General features: G+C 41.3%; 1 protein-coding gene and 1 long non-coding RNA gene across 2 annotated transcripts in view; one reads left to right on the top strand and one right to left on the bottom strand.

The window, feature by feature from the left end:
• The window catches only part of TOX (thymocyte selection associated high mobility group box), a 303,536-nt gene extending 296,076 nt beyond the window's left edge, over window positions 1–7,460 (bottom strand). Inside the window, 2 exon segments of the mRNA XM_047727143.1 lie at window positions 7,139–7,186; window positions 7,188–7,460. Of these exon segments, the coding sequence (XP_047583099.1) occupies window positions 7,139–7,186; window positions 7,188–7,241 (102 nt within the window). The 5' untranslated portion in view covers window positions 7,242–7,460.
• Window positions 7,461–7,512: 52 nt separating this feature from the next.
• LOC125098384 (uncharacterized) lies at window positions 7,513–16,409 on the top strand. The gene is made up of 4 exons (XR_007126811.1): window positions 7,513–7,573; window positions 12,260–12,294; window positions 13,561–14,389; window positions 15,763–16,409. It is a non-coding gene; the product is annotated as an uncharacterized LOC125098384 (long non-coding RNA).
• The last annotated feature ends 6,982 nt before the right edge of the window (window positions 16,410–23,391 follow it).

Raw genomic sequence — 23,391 nt, 5'->3', positions numbered from 1 at the left:
TATTTTCTTGGCCACTAGCAGTTTCGTGTCAACCAACCATAGCCTTAGTTTAATTAGGAGTCCTTTCAAGATAGCTTCAGAAAAGCACATAACTCAGGAATGAAACACAATAAATACTTGGCTAAGCAGAAGCATTTAAAAGTCCAAAGTGAAAAACGGAACAAACAGAAAAGCATTAGTAGTAACATTGGTTGCACGACCTTTGGTATTATAACTGTGTATAAATGATGATTTTTTCATGAGTAAAATGGAAATCTGAAGATAGCATTTAAAAGTTAGCTTTGGCATTATTTATCAAGTAATGCAAACTTGCCATAGACCAAACTACAGAGGTCTGGAAAAATACTGGTATCTCCTGTCATGAAGAGCAGGGTATTTCTTTCTGGCATTATCTTCCTTCTGGTCTTTTCTGCTGCACCATCAACATCCAAGCACAGAGCAATATAATGTTCCCATTTTCAAAATGAATGCTATAGGGAGAAACATGTTATAACCAGAAAAGCTCATTCAGGTTAATGTGAATTCCAGGTCTCAAAGTATTATGGAAGAACTGCTATAATTAACAGTCTGTTGGCACTTCCATTATAACCACATTTCTAAGCAGTTTATAACTCAACTATTTTTAATGAGAAATTGCTCTTCGGATGAAACTTGGCATGCATGGTGTAAAACAAAAATTCTCAGATTCATTAGGGCAGATGTAAGCTCTATCGTCTTGGCACTCCAGCTTCCTAACGGACAGTCCATTTAACGCTATTCAGTATTGACTGCAGGTCGCGTCAACCACTGGAGACCACAGCTATCTGACTCTGAGAGGGGCAAAGATCAATTGAAAAATATATCAATACACCAGAATGGAAGTAAAGGAAAGGCAAGAGAGTTTTTTTAGAATTGGTAAAAGTAAACATTCTCATATTTGAACTTGTTGCTTAAATTTAATTGAGACCAACAAGGTGGCATTCAAGCTTATAGATGTTTCCCATGGAAGCTTCTTGCAGGTAAGAACTACAATTGGGGCCAGAGTATTTTAATTATGGTTCACATACAATCTTATTTCCTCCTAAGGTGTACATTTTAGATTCTTGGATTTGGTTGTATACAATGTAAGTTTTGTCTTAAACAATTGATACCATTTTAAAAATGTAATTATTAACAGCATTCCATCAAGTCATGATTGCTACATTTCATGTTTATTGAGATACAAGACAAATATTCTGTGCCAAGACTTCCCAGGGACCTGGAGATTCGCGTTCAGAGAGCTGACATGTCGGATAAGTTATCTAAGTTCATTAGTTAAATAAGTTCTGCATGTCCAACTCTTCTTGTTTTAGTTGTCCATGGGCATATTCTGATGAAAACACTTAAGTCTGGTTAACCCATTACTTTCTGTAAGTCGTTAACTCCCCTAACTTACTACAGCCCAACCCAAGATTTGGAGACCACAGTCCCACTTTTATACTATTTTACAATCTAAATAAAGACTTCTCACCGAAAGGGATGCTCCAGAAGCTGTTTCCAAGCTCTAAATACACTGTGCTTAAAATGTGGGGGAAAGGTGGAAACTAGTAGACCTTAGAAATGACCGCCATAGTTATTTTCCCTCACAGCAAGTATCTATGGTTTCTTGGGTCTATTATTGCGTGACCTTATGTCATTCACTCAGATGGGAAAATGGAGAAAAAGAGAAGGAGCCTAATTCAGGATTTAAAAAGTGGGTATGAGCCAGGAGACTGGCAGATTCCAATTTCCTTAACCAGAAAATAAGGGTCAGGTACTGGAGGAAGAATGGATAGGTCAACATGATGAGTGTAACAATGATGACAATCAGGAAAGGAGCATGCTCTCCAAGATAACCACAATGCTGAGTCACATTCCTGAGGAGAGGGAAGAGAGTTCACATTAGAAGGTACAGACCTCCCAGGTTCGATTTACGATTAGGGAGGAGCTAAACCAGGGTCCTAAGCTCTTCCTGGACTGGAGGTGTTTGGGAAGGGCAGGGTGGGAGGTGTGGAGGCAGGGGCATACAGACAGACCTGATACTGAGGGAAGTCCTTCAATCAGGGCAGGAGGGATTACCAGCAGTTGAGAAATACCCCCAGGGTCTTTTCAACTTTCTAGTAGCCTAGCAAAATGTTGGAAAATACTAGGATAAATCATCTTTGTAGCTAAGTATGATTTTCCTCCAATTCTCTACATTATCCCTCTCTTGAATTGAGCTCACTGTAAAAAAGCATGGCCAAAAAAAATAGTTCCACATACCGAAACCAATATTGAGGCCCAGTTTTGGTCCCAAGGAAGTCACTGTTAAACTCTGAACTTTCCCTTTTCTTCCAGGTTCAAGTGCCTTACTTTTTCCTGTTCTTACATCCCTTGCAATCACATCATTTAAAAAAGATCTACAATAGCAGTTTATTAAGATAATATTTAAATATCAGTTTAGTTTTTCTAAGCAAAATATTAAAACATTCCTTAATATCATCATTCAGTAACCTTAAAAAAATACGATAAACTGTGAGAATATTAAGCCACATAAGCTATGTTAAAAATAGCATTTGATCTCTCCAAAACCCATACTACAATTTTCGCACAGACATTTAAAATTGGAATTTGTGACAGTGAAATATCCCACAAAGTCAAGATAGCTACATTTGAGGTTTTTGTGTGATATCTGATTTGGTGGCCAAAACCGTATGATTGCTTGTTTTCTGCTCTTTCTTACCTATAAAATTTTTATTTAAAGCACATTTTAAGGACCTCAGAACTTAAGAAAGATCCAGCCAGTAAAACTCCCTTGGGAGTTTTAATCACACTAATGATATCCCAAGTATCAACTATGAATTTACTGAAGTCCTAGAAGTTATGTATGTGGATAGAACTAATCAGGCATGATGCTCTAAATTGCTTATAACCCTCCGCTTCCTCTCCTCCTCTTCTCTCCCATTCTCTTCTTTTTCTTACATTTATTAATTAGAGTAGAAATAATGGACTCCACCTTAATGTGCTTATATATCCTGTATTTAGATGCGATGAGTTTGTCACCTTAAAGTCCAAGACTAATGCTTAAGTAAATAGGAAAATAAGCTCAAAGGAGATGTAGCAGAAAACAATAATGAATCTTGTTTTCTCAAAAGTTATGGAGTGTTTAATGTTAGCCCTGACATTTCAACGCTGAGTTCATCACAATAGGTCCTTTCTTCCTATGTTTATATGAAAAGATTATACACTGTCCTTCCTCATTTCAATGACAAAAGCCCAACAGCCCAAACGGTCATTATTCTTTAGTCTGTGTATAACTAGTATTGAGCATGGGTTTGTGTCTTGGACTTGCCTGTGTCTAAACCAACCAAAGAAGCTTTAGGACCTGATTCCACAACAGCAACCACTGAGAACAGTAAAGACCATTATTTCCTCTCCCACTGATGGCAGAGGTCAGCATCCCTGTGATTAGCCATGTCATAACATCATTGTATTCCTGTTCCTTATGTGGGCAGATACTGAGCAATACTGAACACATCACATCACTGTAAAATGAAAAAGTACCACTTCTTTGTCCCAATTTAGCATAAAATCAGTGAAAACAATCTTTACAAATGACACTGCACTAAGAAACTGAAAGGAACTGTTTCTTACTTCCGTGGGTATAGATTTGCACTGATGCTCTGACACCTTCAACTAGAACAAAAAATAGGACTATATTTTACTACAGCACTCCAGTTGTGAGCTCCTTTAATGCAATTTCAATTAAGGGCTACAGTGTTACTTAAAATAGTCTTAATTAGATGAAACTGACTATGAACCATCTCTCAATGTCTGAAATGTAACCACGCTTTAAGTTCCAAGAGGTGAACACTGTTACTTCAGCCTGCATGTTTCTGCCCAGTCTGAGAGCTATGCTGCTGTTTCAAAGGCTGACCTATATACAGCAACATGCCATCCATTCTGGCTGTTTGTATAAGAGATGCCTCGTACCCTTGCCATAGCCAACATCGTCCGCATTGTTCCACTTTTCTCCCTCAATGGGCTCTGTGAAAATGGAGGCCAGTTTGCATAGTGATGTGTTCATAACGCAATGTGCTCTTACAATAGACCAATAGTAGATTAAACGGTTTCAAAAAAAAAAAAAAAAAAAGCCATCCTCTGGAGTTTATCGACTGAAAAATGTAAGTAGCGTTTTGGCAATCTATAGAGCAGCAGCCGAAAGTGTCAGTGGGGTAACACAACCTCCTTTTAGTTAGAAAAGCTTGACTAAGAAGATATTCATTTTCTGGATTAGGGTCTCTTCTAACATTGAAAAAAAAAGATCAGTGGGAAAACTACAGGTACAACGGCACGATTCTGAAGCATGTAAAGATCCTGGTTCCACTGGGACTTAGCACACCAACTTCAACTACAAAAGTGTTGACAGATTTAAAATAAAGATAATTATTAATTTATGGTCTTACCAACCTATTAAAAACAAATAACCTGACAAAGTGACTGTTTCTTGTAATAAACCACATATTCATTACACCTCTGAAAGCCACAAGGGTTTACTTTGCTGTCTTGGCTCTTTCAGGGAAGTCTGATCCAACTTGCTTTCACTAAATGTAGATGCAGATTTCTTATTTCACCTCTTCCAAACTTCTGCCCATCTTCCACATCCCTGCAAATCCACCTGAGTCATTGCAAAAATGAATGCTAGTTGACTACATTCTAAGCAACTAAAACAGTGAAGCTGGATAGAAATTGTGTACCAGTGCTGATCATGATGGAGTAGAAAAAACTGGTATCTAGGTTTTCTGGGCCTACCAAACCTACTCAGTATGTTTAATATATTGGGGGATCAGTGACCAAATAATTTGATAGACTGCTATCCAAGAAAGGCGGGGGGAAGGCGTTCTTCCAGAGTATTTCCATGAAGTCTCTTCCTACTATTAGAAGTATATCATGACTTTGCATCTTTAAAAATCCATTATTCCTGATAAGTTAACAGAAGACTTGCACTAGTCTATAGAAAGGGTGGCTAATTTTGCATTTTAAAAAGAACAGTTTGCTTCTCCTACACGGGGGGACTTGAAGGGAACTTCAATGAGCTAGTAAATTCTGAAGACTTTCTAAATTATTTATTCAATTCACAGCACAACCCACGAAAATTATTTAAAGCACTTATTGGAAAAATGATTTAATATATTGAAGTAATTCTGATTTTCCAAAGCATTTAAGTTGAAATTAAATCTGACCCTACTATCACAAGAATGACAAGTGAAATGTGTATCCAGTCATTACCTTCTTTTTGGAGCCTAAAATCACCGACCAATCTAATCAGATTTGTCCAGTTTTCACTGCCAAAATGGTTCTTTTTGGTACTGGTTACCACCCTGGAAGATGTGTTTACTAACCATGATAGGTCTGCTACTTTATATTTTTGTTAGTACTAGTGCTATAAGCAAAACAGATTGTTTACATACACAAAATACTTGCTTATAAAAGGCAAAACAGATTAAGAATAAAAGAACTAAGCTACTAACCAATAATGAAACTTCATTACACAAACTTCTCTTACCAAGTTACCCGAGCTTTCCAACCTGTTCGTACCTAAAGAGCTCCCTGTATGATAAGCCTTTCTGCCGTTGCACAAGACTATGTCCTCCGTTCAAACTTGCCTATCCATCATAGACATTCAGCATAGCCCTTCTATGGAGCCTTACACTGTACCCAGCATCAAGGAGCTTCTGCACAGGGTGATATCTGTGGTTCACTTAACTCACAGTGTGTGTGTGTGTGTGTGTGTGTGTGTGTGTGTGTGTGTGTCCCGACTGACCAAGACTCTGGAGCTGCGAGGCGGTGGCGTGGTGGGGAGCCCGGGGGGCTGAGGATGCAGCGCGTTAAATACCTCTGTATCACGTAAAAAAGCTGTTTGATGATGCCTCCCCAGCAGGCAAATATTAAGGGCCCACAACAATTCATCAGTGGAATTTACGGAGGGACCGACAAGGAACTGCTTGCAGGGAATACAGTACCAAGCAGGTTGAGGGGGAGCTGGGCGTCTAACCCACTCGCCCGGTGTCTCAGAGAACTCATTCCTCCCCTCCGACGTACACACGGCTGGACAGCTTCCACACGTCCAATAAGCCGGGGCGAGGACAGCCGTGGCCCTGTGGCTGCACTCGAAGGCCGGTCCCCGCGCGTCCTCCCTCGGCAGAGAGCTGGAGAAGCACCGAGAGTAACCCCCTCCCTTCGCACCCCCTGACTATTCTATCTACGGGACGAGCAGAGCTTCGCAGTAGCCCCGGCCGCCTCTCCCACCCCCACCCCACGCCCGCCCGGGGCCACCCGCCTGGTCAGACCGCGCCCGGGTACCCCGCGGCCTTGGCACCTGGGGTCACCGGGCTGTGGGTACAGGCCCAGCCTGGGACGCTTCTCCAAGCGCCTTGAGGAGTGCTGGAGCTTCAGACGTAAACTCGACGCACTCGCCCGGCTTCTAACAAAACTTGCAATTACCGCGCCCCCCGCCCCCCGCAAATGGGACCTGTCCCCCAAACCCGGCGACCCCGCTGCACCTCGGCCCGCAAACCGGTGTCGGAACACCGGGCTCGGGCGCCCGAAAGGATTTGCAAAAACAAAAGACTTGAGCAATTTTCCCGGCGGGGGGCGGAGGCGTCTCCCAGGTCCCTGCACCCCAACTCCCGGCTGCTCCCCTGGCAACTAATCCCGGTCCGGGAAGCAGTTCCACGAGTCCCCGCAGCCCGTGAGAGGGCGGGAAGCAGAAGGGGAAACTAGAAAATAAACTGACTTCTCTTACTCTCTGCCTGCGTTCCGGACCCCAGACACACCCCCAAAGTATTCCGTGGTTTTCTCTTAATTTTTTTTTAAACGCCCCCCGGCAAACCTAGGCAGGGAGCCTTAGTCGCGAACAGCAGGAAGGAAAGAATCCGAGCAAATCTTGTCACTTTCCGCACAATCGCGGTGTTTGGCAAACCCCCGGAGCTGCTGCACAGTATTTACTACCCAAGCGCACGCAGGGCTGTAGCGGGCTGCGAGCCGAGCGCGCCCGGGACCGGCCTCCACCGACCGACCCCGGTAGCCGAGCCGGCCCGCCGCCGCCCCCTCCCGGGATCAAGCAGCAATAACACGGTGGAAACAAAAGCAGAGCGTTCACCTTGTTGCAATAGTAGGGGTCCAGGCAGGGAGAAGGTCCCAGACAGGGGAGCGTCGGGCGCAGCGGCGGGCTGGGCTGGAGGTGGATAAAATCTTACGTCCATTTCACTCTCACATCAAGCAACTCCTTTCTTTTCCTTTTTTTTTTTTTTTTTTTTTTTTTTAAGTGTTCAGCAAAACAAGCTTAGACGAACAGAGAGAGGTGTCTGGACTCAGGAGTAAAAGAAACACCTTCCTTCCCTCACATCCGTTTGTGGTTTGGTTTAAGAAGAGGAGAAAAAAAAAAAAGAAAGAAAAAAAAAAAGAGGGGGAAAGCGCTCAACTCTCCCCCAAGCCGCGGGCGCGCACCCGTCGGCGCCGAGCGCGCAGGCCTGTTCCGCCGCCGCCTCCCGGCCCCGCCGCCACCGCCGCCGCCGCCGCCGCTGCCGCCGGGCAGGTAACTTCATGCGCTCATTGTCCCCCCGCCCGCCCCCCCATCCCCGCCTCCCGCGCCCCTCGCCGCCCGGCACACGCGCTCGCGCTCGGGCTCTAGGTCCTGGGCGTTTTATTGGAGTCTCTGGAGTTGCTCTGCTTTTAGTTATTTTCTCCACCTTGGAGGCCTGGGATGGGGGGAGGAATGAAGAGGGGGACAGGGCGAGAGTGGGGGGGTGAACGCCCCGGGCCGGGCGGGGTAGGGTGCGCGGCAGGACGCGGGGCCGCTCGCGGACCCAATGGCTGCAGCTCGGGGCTGGGGGCCGGGGCCCGGAGGAGGGAGGAGCGGAGAAAAGGAGGAGAGGGCGGCCGGGACCGGGCCGGGGCGGCGGGACCCCGCGGAGCCTCCGCTGTGCGGGATCCGCGCTCCTCCCGGCCAGCGAGTCGTACACAAAGGGGCTACGGAGCCCCAGCCACGGGCGGCCCCGGGCACGGCGGGAGCGCGCGGCAAGGGGGCGCTGTGGCGCGCCCCGCCCCCGGGTCCGCCCCGGCCCCACCCCGCTCCCACCGTCCCCTCCGCGGCTGTCCCCACCTCTTTCTCTGCATCCGCCACCCTCCCCTTTCGTGGCTCTCCCCACTCTCATCTCTGCGTCCCCACCCCTACTCCCAGGCCCTGGTGGAGGTGGCTATTACAGCTGCGCCGGTCCTGGGGACCGGGAACTCTCAGGGAGTGCGAATCAACTGTGCGCTATAGTGGGCTACTGGGCTTAGGGACCCGAAAGGACTGCAGGGTGTAGATGGGCTTAATAGTCTACCCCCTTCTGTCCGCTCGCTTCCGCCTCCAGCCCTCACCTCCCAATGATCTGTGACCTACTGGAGGGTTTGCAAAGCTAAGGCAGCCCTAGAGACTCCCAAAAAGACCACAGGAGTAAATCAAGTGTAAAATAGGGAAAGGATCATCAACACACAACAGCAGGCTAGAGGGAAAACACGTGGGCTTGCTAGTTGCCCCTGATGGGATTCTTGTCTTTTTGTAATTGGAAGCCCATTGATGCTCTGGGAAAGGCACGGAAGATCTGGAATCAGCCTCCCCATTTCTCTGGTCCGCAAGTGGGAGGGAGGAAGTCTCCAATCGTGTTTTCCCCCGCCTTACCTCTAAAACACAGAAACTTGCAACTTCGGTTTTTTTTTCCCGGGTGGCTGGGGGGGGAAAAAAAAATCCACGAAATTTGGCTGGAGGTCCAGCAGATTTATCCCTGAGACTCTGTCCTTGGTGGGAAGTCCAGGCAATAGCGGGTGATATTTTACCTTCCCAGGAGGAAGTAGCCACACACAGTAGGGCCCAAGACCCTGCAAAGGAGCCTGGAAGTAATTCATCCTTTCTACTTGATTCTGTGCTAAGGCTACTAATAACATTCTGCCACCCCACGCAACTGTACAGTGCATGTTGACTGCACAACTGCTCTGTAAACTTTCTCACAGCTATGTTGTTTCCCCTGTAACTGAGAGCACCTGTCAGGTACAAATCAGAGAGATCTAGAAGAAAATCTATGAAGAAAGTTATAAGAAATGATAACATCATTGAGTGTCTACACATGGCTTTTTAGGAACCTTTTACTTAGCATTGCTTTGTGCTCCTTGCATCCTTTTTTCCCTTAAACCATTGTTTTCTTTCTTCCCTTCATCATTTCTAGAAGTAACAAAAAATCTAACACTTTCCCCACCTCAAGATTGACATGGTGGAAATTGTGTAGGGAGAGAGAGAGCAGTGAGAAAAAAGCATTCCTCTCCACTGGATTCTGAAGAATATCCATATTTACAGGTCCTTCAAGGCATAAAATAAGTAAAAAATAGAGATTTTTTCCTCTTAATAAATTTCCTATAATAAATTTAAATGTTTTATGTTTTGATTGTCAGTGTTCAAAATTCAGTTGTAGATGCTAAAATATGCTTATATAACTATATGCTACTAATAACATTCTGCCACCCCACACAACTGTACAGTGCATGTTGACTGCCAACTTGCTCTGTACAACTTAAAAGAAATTTGATTTTAACTTAAATATTCCCAAACTTAAATTTCTATCATTAATTCACCATTTATTATCAACATATTATCAATTATGAAAACTTTCTTAGAATCTGTAATTGATGTCTGTTTGATGACCCTGTGAACATCAAGAAGATGAAAAGTTTCATTATCAATATTTGACATCTAGGGAAGACAATGATGTCTATACTTTGTTCTCTAGACCTACTACTTTTCTCTGTCATTGAGAAGAAACCTAAATGCATGGGAACAATGTATCCCTCTACTTAATTTTACCTGGTTTCTTTTGTGTGCAATCAGTAGAGTCAAATGGTATGTTTGTGTGTGGCATGGTGTGAAGGGTGGGAATGTGAGCTTTGATGAAAAAAGCCCTTGACTCCAATCACTCATACATGGAGAGTAGACCAGGAAGTTCAACTTCATGATTGGGGGTGCGGGGTTGCTGGGAATGAAAATGGAGTTGATGATCCATCATGCCTACGTGATGAAGTCCCCATAAAATTGCCAAAGTTCAGGACTCAGAGAACTTCCTGGTTGGTGATCAAGTGGAGGTCATGCAGAGTGGTTATCTTGGAGAGAGCATGGAATTTCCATGTCTTTTCCCACATACCTTCCTCAATCCTTCTGGATGTTCATCTGTATCCTTTGTCATATCCTTTTATAATAAATATGTAAACAGTAAGTAAACTGTTTTTCCTGAGCCTTGTGAGACACTCTGCTGAAGTCATCAAACCCGAGGAAGGTGTCATAGGAAATTCTTAGCTGATGAGCTTGAAGGCTGATCAGTCAGAAGCACAGTTAACACCCTGGGCTTGTCATTGGTATCTCAATGGTTTCTTATTCCTGGGGCAGTGCAGGGTGTCTTGTGGGGCTCAGCCCTTAGCCTGTGGGATCTGATGCTATCTCCAGGAAGATACTGTCAGAATTGAATCAGATTGTAAGACACCCAGCTGGTGTGACAGAATTGCTTGAGTTTTTCCCAGCTCAGGGGGGAATGTGAGCTGTTGGTTTAAAAAAACAGCTCTTAACCCCAGTCACTCTACATGAAGAGTAGACTGTAAAGATTATCTCAGTGTGTTCTGAAAAAAATATTCTCTTTATAATGCTCCATCCAAGGCCCATCATATATGGGAGGAGAGCAGTTCTCCCAGGAAAAACATGGAGGAAGTTGAATAGATAAACGACTGAGTAAATCTTATTAATTTGGGAGATAAAAATAGTAGAGAGGCATTATATTATTTTTCAATTTCCAGGACATTCAACTTTACATCATGGCTAATTTTACTAATCTATTTGTCCATCCATTTGCTCGGATATTATTCAACAAAGCCATATAAGCAGAGTCAGGATCTATGCTATGTATTGTGTATAGGTTGACATACAAGAACAAATTTCTTAAAATAGTTTCTGTTTTAGATGTGTTCTAGTCTTCTAGAGCAGTATTTCTAACTTTGGTCAGTGGCGTCACCCCACACCCTTTGAAAAATACTCATGGCTGGGCTTCTCCACCATAGATTCTGTTTCAATCCATTTAGGGTAAGGACTGGGCATAGGAGTTTGTAGAAGCTTTCCAGGGGCTTTCAACTTTCAGGAAGGATTGAGAACCAGTGGTCTAGGAGGAAAGATAACATGGGCACAAAGGGAATGTTCAAAGCACAAAATTTTCACGTGAGTAAATTTCCTGGCTGGACTGTTATTTTGTGTTGGCTCTCACAAGGGGACATAGCAGGTCATGCCTCGAGGTCCCCATCATCTACACTGCCCTTACAGAGACTGAGTGTGGCAATGGACTCAGTTATTCTAACGAAACTGGAATGAAGTACTGTAGAGACCCTAATTACAATTTGGTCATCTGAACTAGGAACTCTCATTACCAAAAAATGTGGGTCTGTGAACAAAACTTCTCCTTAACTAGTATTGATGTAATAAAGTTGATAGCTACCTTTCTGAAATGCCTACTATGCCCTGGACCTAGTCATAATTTCTTAACGTTGCATCTCACTTTCTTATTTAGTTTTACAAGTTTTATTGGAAACCTTAACCCCTAATTACAAACCACACTTAGCATCTTATTTTGTTCCCTCCACATCTTCATTTTAATGATAATTTCATCATTGTCATGTCTTCAAATTTGTACGTGTTTCCATTGACCACATTTTATGTTTACTGATTCTTTGTACTATGGACATAAGCCCTAAATTTGTAGTAATGTCTCCAAACTACACACAGAATGTTTTGCATCAGGAAAATATCCTCTACACAGTCAATCCTATCCATGACTTATGAGAGTCTTATAAAAATCATTCACAACAACAACAAAATGGCACTTCTTGAGGGGTACTCTTGGTTAGCCCTTGGAGTTAATTTTCTTTAAGGGTAATAGCCCTCTCTATGTTGAAGGTGAGGATGAAAGATCTTATAGAGGGATTTACTTTGAAATGCCAACTATTGAAACTAAATCAAAGCGTGCTGTATTTTATAACAAAATTAATATCAGTCCTTCACTGGCCTCCTCTTATTTAAGGTTGTACTTTCCAGCAATAGGTGATAGCTCAGTTTCTCTTGTAGAAGAAAACCTCATTCTTTTAAAATTCCATTCATTTGAACCCCTGATATGGACCAGTTGTATTATAAACCCTCTTGTTATGCATGTGTTTACAGGTTTATGTTTCCTAACAAGATTATGGCTGAATTAGGTATGTTGGTATTTTTTCTCCTTACAACCTAGCCAATGCTGAATCCTACCCCACTTCAAGGTTCTAGAAACATCATCAATGGTTTTGATAGGAAACATTTACATTTTCTCAATTTACCAGTTAGAATTTACTGTTGTCCAGAGGTTTGTTTTTTTTTTTAAATAGTTTTCTAAAGTAATTTAAATGTAAAGTAGAATGATATGCAATCCATAATATAATGCAGTGGGAGAACAGAGAGTACTGAAGTTTATTTCCTGGGGAGACTAGTGAGAAATGACTAGATTGTAAGTCTTTCAACCAGAAAATAAAGGATTTCAGAATGATGAGGAAAGTTTGAAGGAAATGATATAGGGTCCACAGATACCTCACATGGTACTAAATGACTCATAAAATGCAGTATTTTTTTACATAATATGGGAAGGGTGCCAGTGCCTGCACATCTTACACTGAGTGTGGGACAGTACTGGGATCTCTAACAATATACAACATTTGTGGCATAATAGCTATAATAAGACTCTTCAACTATTTTACACAGCAATAATCCAGTCCTCTCTCATCAGGATAAACTATGAGGACGAATCCTTTCAAAATCAGAATTAGTTCCTTGGAAAAGAGTGAGGCCACAATTACCCGTTAAGTAGGAGCAGCTGCAACATGGGATCGGCCTGGAGCGTGGCGGTGAAGTGTTTCTCCCATGCAATTAAATGGATTTTTTTTTTTAATGCAAACTAATATTCTATAAAAAGTCACTTGGAAGGAGAGTAGGTGTGGAATTGCTGAGATGAAAGGAACAGCCCTTTTGCTTTACCTGAGTTAACAGTCCTGCTTTCCCAAATGTTATTTTGGTGAAAATGGACAATCAAGTATCATCCTTTCCCATGAAAGTGGGGCCCGAAAGGAACCCAGAGTGATACAAAGGAAAAGTAATCCTGGCTTACTTGTACACTCTGTGTCTTATTTTGAACTGTGTCCATAGCTGTGTTTTGTTATTGTTCGTTTTCAAAAGACATGACGAGTCCACAGGAACACTTCAATTTAAAGCGGGAAGGTCTCACTTGTATAGAAACATATCAATATGACCCACAGGACTTAGGCCAGCCAGTACCTCGTCCAGAGTGAGACAAAAAGGCATGAGAACTTAGTTTTTACCACAGAGATGATTAAAGGATTGGGAAAATAAGAGCTTTAAGAAAGTTAAAGGACCTGACAGGAGGGGGCAGACTCGGGGTGGGGGGCGATATAATATCTTTGAATCGAATATCTCAGGAGTTCTTTCAGAAACAAGAGAACGCCTTCACCTAAGAAACAATGTAAGAAATTGGTTGTAATACTAGAGCCTTGGAGAATTTAGTCACACGGGGGAAGTATTCTCCCCAGGGATCTTGAACGTATTGCCGAAGGAGAGAGTGAGCTCTCCGTCAGACTGGGCATAACATCTCTGCCCCCAGTAAAAGTCAGGTCACATCCCCTGAGCACCAAGGGACACTCCTCTTCTTGAAATACACCTTCCTTCTATATGATCAAGGGGGCAGAGGGTTCAGCCTTAGCTCTAATTATCTAAAGGGTTTCTGTGCTCGCATATTTGGATAGTGTAAAATGAAGTTCATCCAAACAGGGAACCAAGACATCTCTTGTAGTTTTTTAGAGTCGGAAAATGCTTTTTTTTTTTTTTTACATCAGATTTGTCCCTGAATGTTTTCAAGAACTTTAGTAACAAAGAAAAACAGCAAACATCTGATTTTTGCCAGTGAAATTTAAGACATGTTGTAAAACTAGGAATTAAAAATCTTTAAATTAAATTTTGAAACTTGGAGTTAACTTGGAGTTAAACTATTGAATACATTTTTAGAATGCTACTTGCATAAAAGGATACTCTCACGTGATAAGGGTGGCCTTATAGGATAATCTCAGAGCCAAAGACGAAAGAAAAGGAATCTTCCCTGCTTTATAACAGTGTGTTTTAATGTGTAGCCTTCAATTCCCTAATTCAAAAATCATACATTTTGAAGACAGCAAGAGACTCTTGAGCTCCCACTCGGGCTGATGGTTGCTACTAACTCCCACTCGTCCCATGAAATCTTCCAGGGCTGATTAGGTAAGTGATTTTGTACCCTTGCCCTGCCCAGTTCCCACGTGCCAGTTCCTGATCTCTGCCCTGATTAGGTACTCACTCTTTCCTTCCACTACAAATCCACTTATGCTTGACCTTCACGTAATGCAATTACCCGACTATCCATGGATTGCTTTAATGTTTCCATTTTGTTCCTAATGGTGCTCCAATATGTCTGTCTGTATTAATGTGTTTGACGCTGATGAGAAGCTCCTCGAGGGAAGAGATGGAATCTCTCTGAATAGGACTGATGGCCCCAAATATCATCAATTCCTCAAACGGTGCTCTTTGCAAGAAGACAACTTAACTTGGCATATTTTCCCTTGGTCTCAGAAGGAGTTGATTTAGGAAGCTACTGAAAAGAAATTCAAGATATCATAATATGTAAACATTTCCACTTCACTGTGACAGGCTGGGAAGAGTTACAATAGTATCGCATTCTCTATGGTGCCTCAGCTCTATTATTATGGCCTAATACCATTTTTAATTAAGGCCACCATTATTAAGAGCCCTCTACATGTTAGGTGTCTTACATAACAATATATGTTGGTGGTTGTTTTTCCTCCCCCCAACCCTTGGCTGCTTTACTCATTTATGTTTTCTGTGTGGCTTCTATAAGCCTTTATAACGTGTAGAATAGAAATTTACCAAAGAATGAATGGAGAGAACAGCATTTAATCAGAGGAAAGGGTATTAACAAAGTCAGAGAGGCTTTTAAAGACAAAGAAGCTAGGGAACAACCAGAACAAGCGACTGGGTATTTGGTACAGTTTTTCACATGCCAAGATGGGGGTAGGGGAAGGATGGAGGGACAATGAGGAGACCCAGAGAACGAGTTTAGATCACCGAAACTGTCTGAAAGCTGGAACTTTATCTTAAAGAGACTGAGGAGTCTTGAAGGGCTTCAGTATAAGACTTGACCTTGGGGCACCTGGGTGGCTCAGTGGGTTAAAGCCTCTGCCTTCAACTCAGGTCATGATCTCAGAGTCCTGGTATCGAGCCCCACATCGGGCTCTCTGCTCAGCATGGAGCCTGCTTCCTCCTCTCTCTCTGCCTGCTTCTCTGCCTACTTGTGATCTCCGTCTGTCAAATAAATAAATAAAATCTTAAAAAAAAAAAAGACTTGACCTTGATGCCTTTGTATTATTATATTTTATGGACCATGAGACTTGCATGTACTATTTCCATCACAGTAAGGTTTTCATAAGTAATCACAGGAGCTTGTTACTGAAGGAGAAACCAGTTCTTCCTTTTTCTGAGTAACTAATCTGCCATTTTAGTAGCTATAATGTATAAATATGCCCAGGAAAATCTTAAACAGTACAATGTGGTCCTCTGTGATCTACCTCCCTCTCCAGCCTCGTGTTTTCTCAACCTCAGAATATCTCACCTCTCAGTTCCAACCTCTGAACCTTAAATTAGAGCAAATACCAAACTGCCTGGCCAAGACTGCAGCCCCTCAGTCTCAGCAGAATCGAGAAGCAAAATCAAGAAGCAACATGTCATCTAAAGTGACAAGAAGCTCTTCACAGTACATACTGATTCTACTCACGAATACACGTATGTTTTGTTACAGAAACAGAATTGTGTTTGACTATGGGATCAATTGCTGCATCAAGGCTGGCTTTAGTACACTATATAAACGTATAAGTATATGGATGATATATATCAGTCTGTAAGTAATATACTATATAAGCTTTCAAAAATTATAAAGTTCAAAACACATTTAAAAAAAAACATATTTGGCCTGTAGGGTCTCAGATAATGGATTATGGACCTGCCTTCCTAGTAAATTAAACTCACCAGATTTCCTTTGAAGTAATCCAGCAAAGGACAATTTATCTACAATAAAAATCCACTAATTTGAAATGTATAATTTGATGAGCTTTGAGAAATTTGTGAACAAGTACCGCAATCATGTATAGAACATCTCCATCTGTTCAGAAAATTTCCTTGGACCCCCCTTGGACCCCTTTCTAGTCAATTCTTTCCCCAACTCCCAGACCCCAGAAACCCTTGACCTGATCTTTGTTACTCTAGTTTTGTTTTTTCCAAAATGTCATACAAATGGAAGCTTTTACTATGTGGTCTTTTATGTCTGATTTCTTTCTTTTAGCTTAACGTGTTTGAAATTAATCCACATTGTTTTGTCTATTAGTATCTTATTCCTTGTTATTGCTAAGTAATATTGCATTGTGAATGAACACAGTTTTGTTTACCCACATGATGGGCATGTGGGTTCCTTCCAGTTTTAACTACAGTGAATAGAGCTGCCCCAAAAATCCAAGCACAAGTACTTGTATAGACATATGTTTTCATTTTCTTTGGGTAGATATCTAGGAATGTGAAAGTTAGATTGCATAGCAAATGAATATTGCAATTATTAAGAAACTGCCAAACTGATTTCAGAAGTGACTATACCCTCTTTCATTCCTACCAGTAATCTATAAGAAGTTTGATTGCCCTAAATCCTTGTCAACACATGGCATTGCCAATCTTTTTAAGGTTAGTCATTTCAGTGGATTTATAATTATACATATATTTTTTCAGTTTATATTTTGCTAATGACTAATGATCTTTTCATACCTTTGTCACTAGTGTATCTTCTTTGATGGAGAGCCCACTAAAAGATTTTGCCTTTATAAGATCAGGTTGTTTGCCCACTTGTTGCTGAGAATATTCTGGATGTAAGTCCTTTATCAGAGTTTATAAAAAAAAGTAATAAGTAAGTTTAGAAAGGTTGCAGAAAGCCAGGACAGTAGGAAAGAAATTCTATTTCTTTATGCAAGCAACAAACAATTGAACATTTTTAAAAAAAGATTTTAGTTATTATTTGAGAGAGAGACAGAGATCATGAATGGGGGAGGGACAAAAGGAGAGGGACAGCAGACTCCCTGCTGAGTGGGGAGACCAACTTGGGACTCAATCCCAGGACCCTGAGATCATGACCAGGGCCAAAGTCAGAAGCTTAACCGACTGAGCCACCCAGGTGCCCCAACAGTTGGACATTTAAAAAAAATTTTTATAATAACATCAAATATATGAAATTCTTAGGCATACCTACCACAAAATATATAACACCTGTGCACTAAAAATTGCAAAAACAGTGCTGAGTGAGATTAAAGCAGACCTAAAGAAATGGAGAGCTATACCATGTTCATAGTTCGAAGGTCTTAATATAATTAAGATACCATTCTGCTCTATAGATTCTATGAATCTGTAGATTCAATGAAATTCCAATAAAAGCTTTAGGCTTTTTTTTTTTTCATTGAAAATAAGAGGCTTACTTTAACATTTTTATGGAAACACAAAGGACCAAAACAATTTTGGAAAAGAATAAACTTGGGGAAAAATCGTACCATCTAATTTTAATACTTACAATAAAGATACAATAATGAAGATCACAAGATATTGACATCAGGATAGGCATATAAATTAATTGAACAAAAGAGAAGTCTGGAAATAGACCCACAAATACATAGTTAATTGATTTTCAACAAGTGACAAGGTAATTCAATGGCAAAGTGTTTTTCAACAAATTCTGCTGGAACAATTAGATACTCTAATGCAAAAATAAACTCTTCCTTCACATCATATACAAGAGTCAATTCTAAACAGAGCATAAACCTAAATTTAAGAGCTAAAACCACATGGATAATACAAGAAAATATAGGATCAAATCATGACTTGGGTTACACAAAACTTCTTTAGGACACATAATGCAATTTGATAAACCGAATTTTAGAAAAATTAAAACCTTGGTTTTCAGAAGTCATTGTTAATGAAATGAAAATGTATTCCACATACTTGGAGAAAATGACAAATGACTTGTAACCCTTATGTTTTTAATATTCCTCTGTCTTTGTTCCCACTCTTTCCTCCACCCAGCATCCCCTTCCTCTGGGCATCTGCACGTAGAGGTCCTATTTCTCTTTTAGATTCAGATCAGACATCAGTTCATTATTCTCTTCAGGACAAACATTGCAGACTCTCCAACTGGCACATTCCAGGCTGGTCATAACATCTATCACACTCTACCTTCCCAGTCAATTTACATGTCTGTTTTCTGTAAAAATAATTAGCTCCTTGAGGTCAAAGACAATATTTGTTATGCTTTGTTGGGTTCTGGCCAACTTTTCCATGCCCTGAACCCCTTTCCCCCAACAACAAATTTTGACATTGCTCCAAATACGGCTCCATCACCTCCCAACCTATTGTTATTAAACTTCTTAAAATGATTTCCAAACTCTTCTTCTTCACCCTCCCATTTATTCTTCAACTCACAGCAATCTGGATTTCTGCTTCTGAAATATTTTCTATTGAAACTATTCTAAGACTCTCATTGAATGTATTCCAGTGTGTTTAACTGGTAACAATTTATTTCTCACATTTCTTGACTTTCTTGGGGGCTTTATAAATTGGTTCCTTGTTGGACTGTGAAGTCTGTAAGTGAAGGGATCCTGTCTTATATTTGTCGTTGTAGAGACACACTGGGGAGCATCTACATGAAGAGAACAAACAGGTAGAGCAGCATGACAAGAAACAGATAAGAGAAATCAAGAGAACATGGAGTCCTAGATTCCAAGGAGGAATGTTCCAGGAGGGCCTGGTACACATTCATCTGTTTTCTCACTCACTCAGTCATCCACACAACAAATATCACCTGAGTGCTCACTCATTGCCAGACACAGTGCTGGGTTCCAGGTTCACAAAAGCTTTTCTATACCCTCTCCTGGATGATTATCTCCTTCCATAGGTCCAACTACAACTTATTCTTTAATCCCTGTCAAATCAATGTCCCTTTTCTATTTTCTGACTCCCAGGTGCCTATTTCCAACCATCTATCCGTTATAGCTGGCTGTATTTCTTTAGTCACTGGGACTCATAATATATGTAAATACATAACACAAATAAATCTCAGGTCACCTGGTTAAGTGTCTTCCTTCAGGTCACATCATGATCCCAGGGTCCTGGGATGGAGCCCTGAGTCTGAGTCGGGCTCTCTGCTCGCCGGCTCCCTCTGCCTCTGCCCCCTACTCATTCTCTCTCTCGCTATCTCTCTCCCAAATAAATAAATAAATAATATCTTAAATACACACATAAATCTTGATAAATGCAATACCCATATAAAGCGTTTTCTCCTAGAATGCGTATCTCCTTTAATAGTTACACTCAGTCCTGTAGTTAACTATAGGTCTCATCCTTTGTCATTTCTCATCTGGACTACTGCTCTTACTGAGCCTCTTACCGATTCTCCTTACCTACAATTCAGCATCTACACACCCACCTATCAACCTAGCAGACACTTGGAGCACACCATTGCCCCACTTGAACACCTCCAACAGCTTTTCTGATACCCAAACATATCAAACCATTTGCACTCCCGCAATTAGCTACTTGTGCTTGTCTTAAGTTCAAGCATTTGCATCTACTGTTCCCTCAGTCTAGAGAGAACACACTCACTAGCACATACACACATGATAGCTCCTATTACCTTCAAAACATAAATCAAATATTCCTTCAGTCAAGCTGTACTAAGCCCTCCTCCCCCACCACAGGCACACTGTATAGTCTTTCATTACTGTGTTGTAATGATTTGTTTAAAAGCTCTTCTTCTCCCATTCTGGATTATATCTCAATCTCCCCTGTACTTCTAACATCTGCTTTAAAGACAAGCACGAAAAGCTCATTTTGAAAGGGCAAGTTTTTTGTTGTTGTTTTTGTTGTTTTGTTTTTGTTTTTGTTTTTTCTGATTTTGATGTGACCAGCTTCTATTAGGTGTTATTTGGGAATAGTGTCATATATTTTATGGTGAATACAGTAGTTTAAAAAAAGATTTAGCCACTTCCTTAAGCAGTGGTTTATCTCTCCCTCAGAGAAAACCAGAATGAGTTTTTTAATAAAATGATCGAAAAGGTACACTGAATCTTCAATTTAATTATTCCAATTCCTGCAAAAAAGGTCTTTCAGAGAGGCTGCCTCTTGGTAAAATGTGATAAAGTTCCAACACATTCTTAAAAATTGTAAATTAATTTATAAATTTCTATTCAAAGTTTAATCTGCTATTTTCACAGAAGAAAACTCAATGTTGCTTCCTACTGATTTAGTATCTTTGCATCTAGAGTTTAAGCCAGTATTTCATCTCTTTCTAGAAGCTTCGAGAGGCACTTGGTGCATATCAGCGAATGCTCCCATTTTTATTGCTTTTGGAGTTCAGTAAGGACTCCATACCCAGCATTCCAGATCTTTATTAAATTCTAGACTTAATTATCTCAGTGTTTGTGTGTCTACCAGAGCAGATCACTTCATATTCTTTTAGCATAACCTGTCTTTTTCTAGCTCCTATGTGTTTGTTCCTAGGCAAGTCCCAGCCCTGTCTTCCACTTCCTCCTGCCACCATCACTACCCTCCTGAAACTCCTCCTGGTCCTTCCTACCCCATCTGGGCTTTCCCCATTCTCCTTTCCTGAACAATTATTGGTGATTCTTTCATTCTCTCATAGGATTTCTTACATTTCATCTTATGTTACAGTTTATGTGAGTGTGTGTGGGAGTGTGTGTGTTCGTGTGTAGGACCCTGTTATTCTCTCTTCTCCATGAGTTGTTGGGGCAGTCCTCCCATGTCCTGTTAATCTCTGAGGCTCTGCAATGCCAAGCACAATTTCTGAAACTAAAAAATATTTGGTAATTATTTGTTTAGTTGAATGGAGTTCAAATAATTTCTCTTCAATGTGTGTTGACAAAATAATTCTAACAAGCTCATAATCACAGCAAGCGGTAGGGCCAGGATTTGAACACGGCAGTTTACTGCACTTTAAATCCCAGGATTTTGTTGCCTCTCCAATAAACAGAATACGCATTGCACTATTGTTGGTCCAACTGTATAGTTTAGTTCTAATCACCTAAAATTTTTCCTAATAAGACCAAATGTTTTCTCCTTAACAGTGTGTGAAAAAAAAAAGAAAAAGAAAAAGATTTTATTCTTTCTGTGACATTAGTTTCAAAGAGTGGGGACATATACCTTTTAAAGAGCATTCCTTTAATAAATTTATTATGATCTCATCATCTGTTGTCTATCTGAATTTTTTTTTTCAGGATCTATAAGATACGGATGTAGAGACATAGAGATGTAACGACATTTACTGTATACTATGGGATAGAGCATCCCTGATTTGAAGACCTAGACTGCTAAGCAGTCATCAATGGCTCCAAGGTGGCAAAGGTGGGTTTAAAGCCAAGGATGTGGGGTTTGTAATAGACCTGGCTTAGACCTCAGTGGTTTATTCTGGATCTTTGGGCTTCGAGAAGTTGGAAGAAGTAAGGGAACTGCAAAACATCTTTTTCATCTCAGGGTTGGGACTTGAAAATCCAAAAAGGGAGTCTAAAAACTAACACCAACTTAATCTGTCCCCACATAAAGAAACTGCTTATTCTAACTGCTTATAAGCATTGTTATATTCAATTTTAGAATCCAAGGAAGAACTGGCTGAAGCGATGAGGAGGCATTGAATGTCCTTCTGCACTTGGGGATACATTTGAATTCTTTTTCTTTCATGGCTGGGCTTTTTCTGGGGAACAGGCGTGGCAGAAATTCTCTTTCCATGACGTCCTTTAACAACTGTGTCAAAATTCTCCTGATCTGTCTGCAACTCTTCCTTCTTTGCAGTTGAGTTGACTTTTCCCAAAAAGTCACTTAAAAGTAAGTTTCAAGGCCATGGGCAGTTCCCCACCGTCTTCTTGTCTGAGACCTCCCTTTCAGTGCAGCAGCCCCTCTGTTGAAAATATCTCAAGTAGGTATTCTACTTTATAGGTGGTGTAAATTTTCCTTTCTAAAACATTTTCTAAAATATTTCGAGAATGTGGGGTTCTGGCAGGATACGGAGACTACAAATCAGATTAAATAATTCCCATTGCCAAGTGATCAGACAGAAAAAGAACTGTACAGAAAGGAAAACTTTCAACCTTGTTGGCCATTGCCTTTATTGGCTGCCTTCTGAGAGGTCCAGTTCCAATGGGCATGAAGTGCTAGCTCCCTCGCTGTTTGGAGGAATGTTGGCCTCCTGCTCCAGCCCAGGAAAGAGCACACCAAGAAAACTTCAACAAGTAAATTTGCGCTTATATTTGGTCTACGGGCACCAAATAATGTGTTGTTCTAAGGTTTCATTTATCCGGATAATTAAATAAGCCTGGAAGAATATATAAAAGAAAATTTCTTTTTTACTCCCTCTTTTTTTTAGATGGCACTATTTGGCTTTGCTGTCCTTACCTTGAAACTACCCCAATGCAAGCAACAATTTCTGCCAGGGAGTCAAAAAATTGCTTCTATACTCTCCTGGCTACTGTGTGCTTTCTGGTAGGGGAGACCACAGTGTGGGGATTTTAAACCCTTATTCTGGGATCATCCATCTTGGGTCTTGTACATACAAGTTGCACTATCTGCCAGACTTTGGGGAGTGGATTCATCTTTTTTAAAAGATTATTTATTTATTTATTTATTTGACAGACAGAGATCACAAGTAGGCAGAGCAGCAGGCAGAGAGAGAGGAGGAAGCAGGCTCCCTGTCGAACAGAGAGCCCTATGCAGGGCTGGATCCCAGAATCCCGGGATCATGACCCGAGCCTAAGGCAGAGGCCCCAACCCACTGAGCCACCCAGGCGCCCCTGGATTCATCTTTTGACGCTCAGTTTCCCTATCTGTACAACAAGAATGATAGTAAGAAGACGAAATATGCTTCCTGGTAGGCAGATTGACAACGACTGTAAGATAATAATTCTGCTATGTATCGAGCCCTTCGTGTAGGCACAAGTTTCAATTCCTTATATGTATTATCCCACTCAATTTCTTACACCATGAGGGTGGCTCTATTATTAATCTCAATTCATCAGAGGAGAGCGTGGGACACAGAGAGGTAAAGTCACCACATAGGGAAGTCCCAGAGTACGAAAGTGCTAGCCGGGATTCCAGCTCAGGCACAGTGCCTCTGCACA

Source organism: Lutra lutra, chromosome 4, assembly GCF_902655055.1.
Source record: "Lutra lutra chromosome 4, mLutLut1.2, whole genome shotgun sequence".
NCBI lineage: Eukaryota > Metazoa > Chordata > Mammalia > Carnivora > Mustelidae > Lutra > Lutra lutra.
This window is presented reverse-complemented; position numbering and strand designations above follow the sequence as displayed.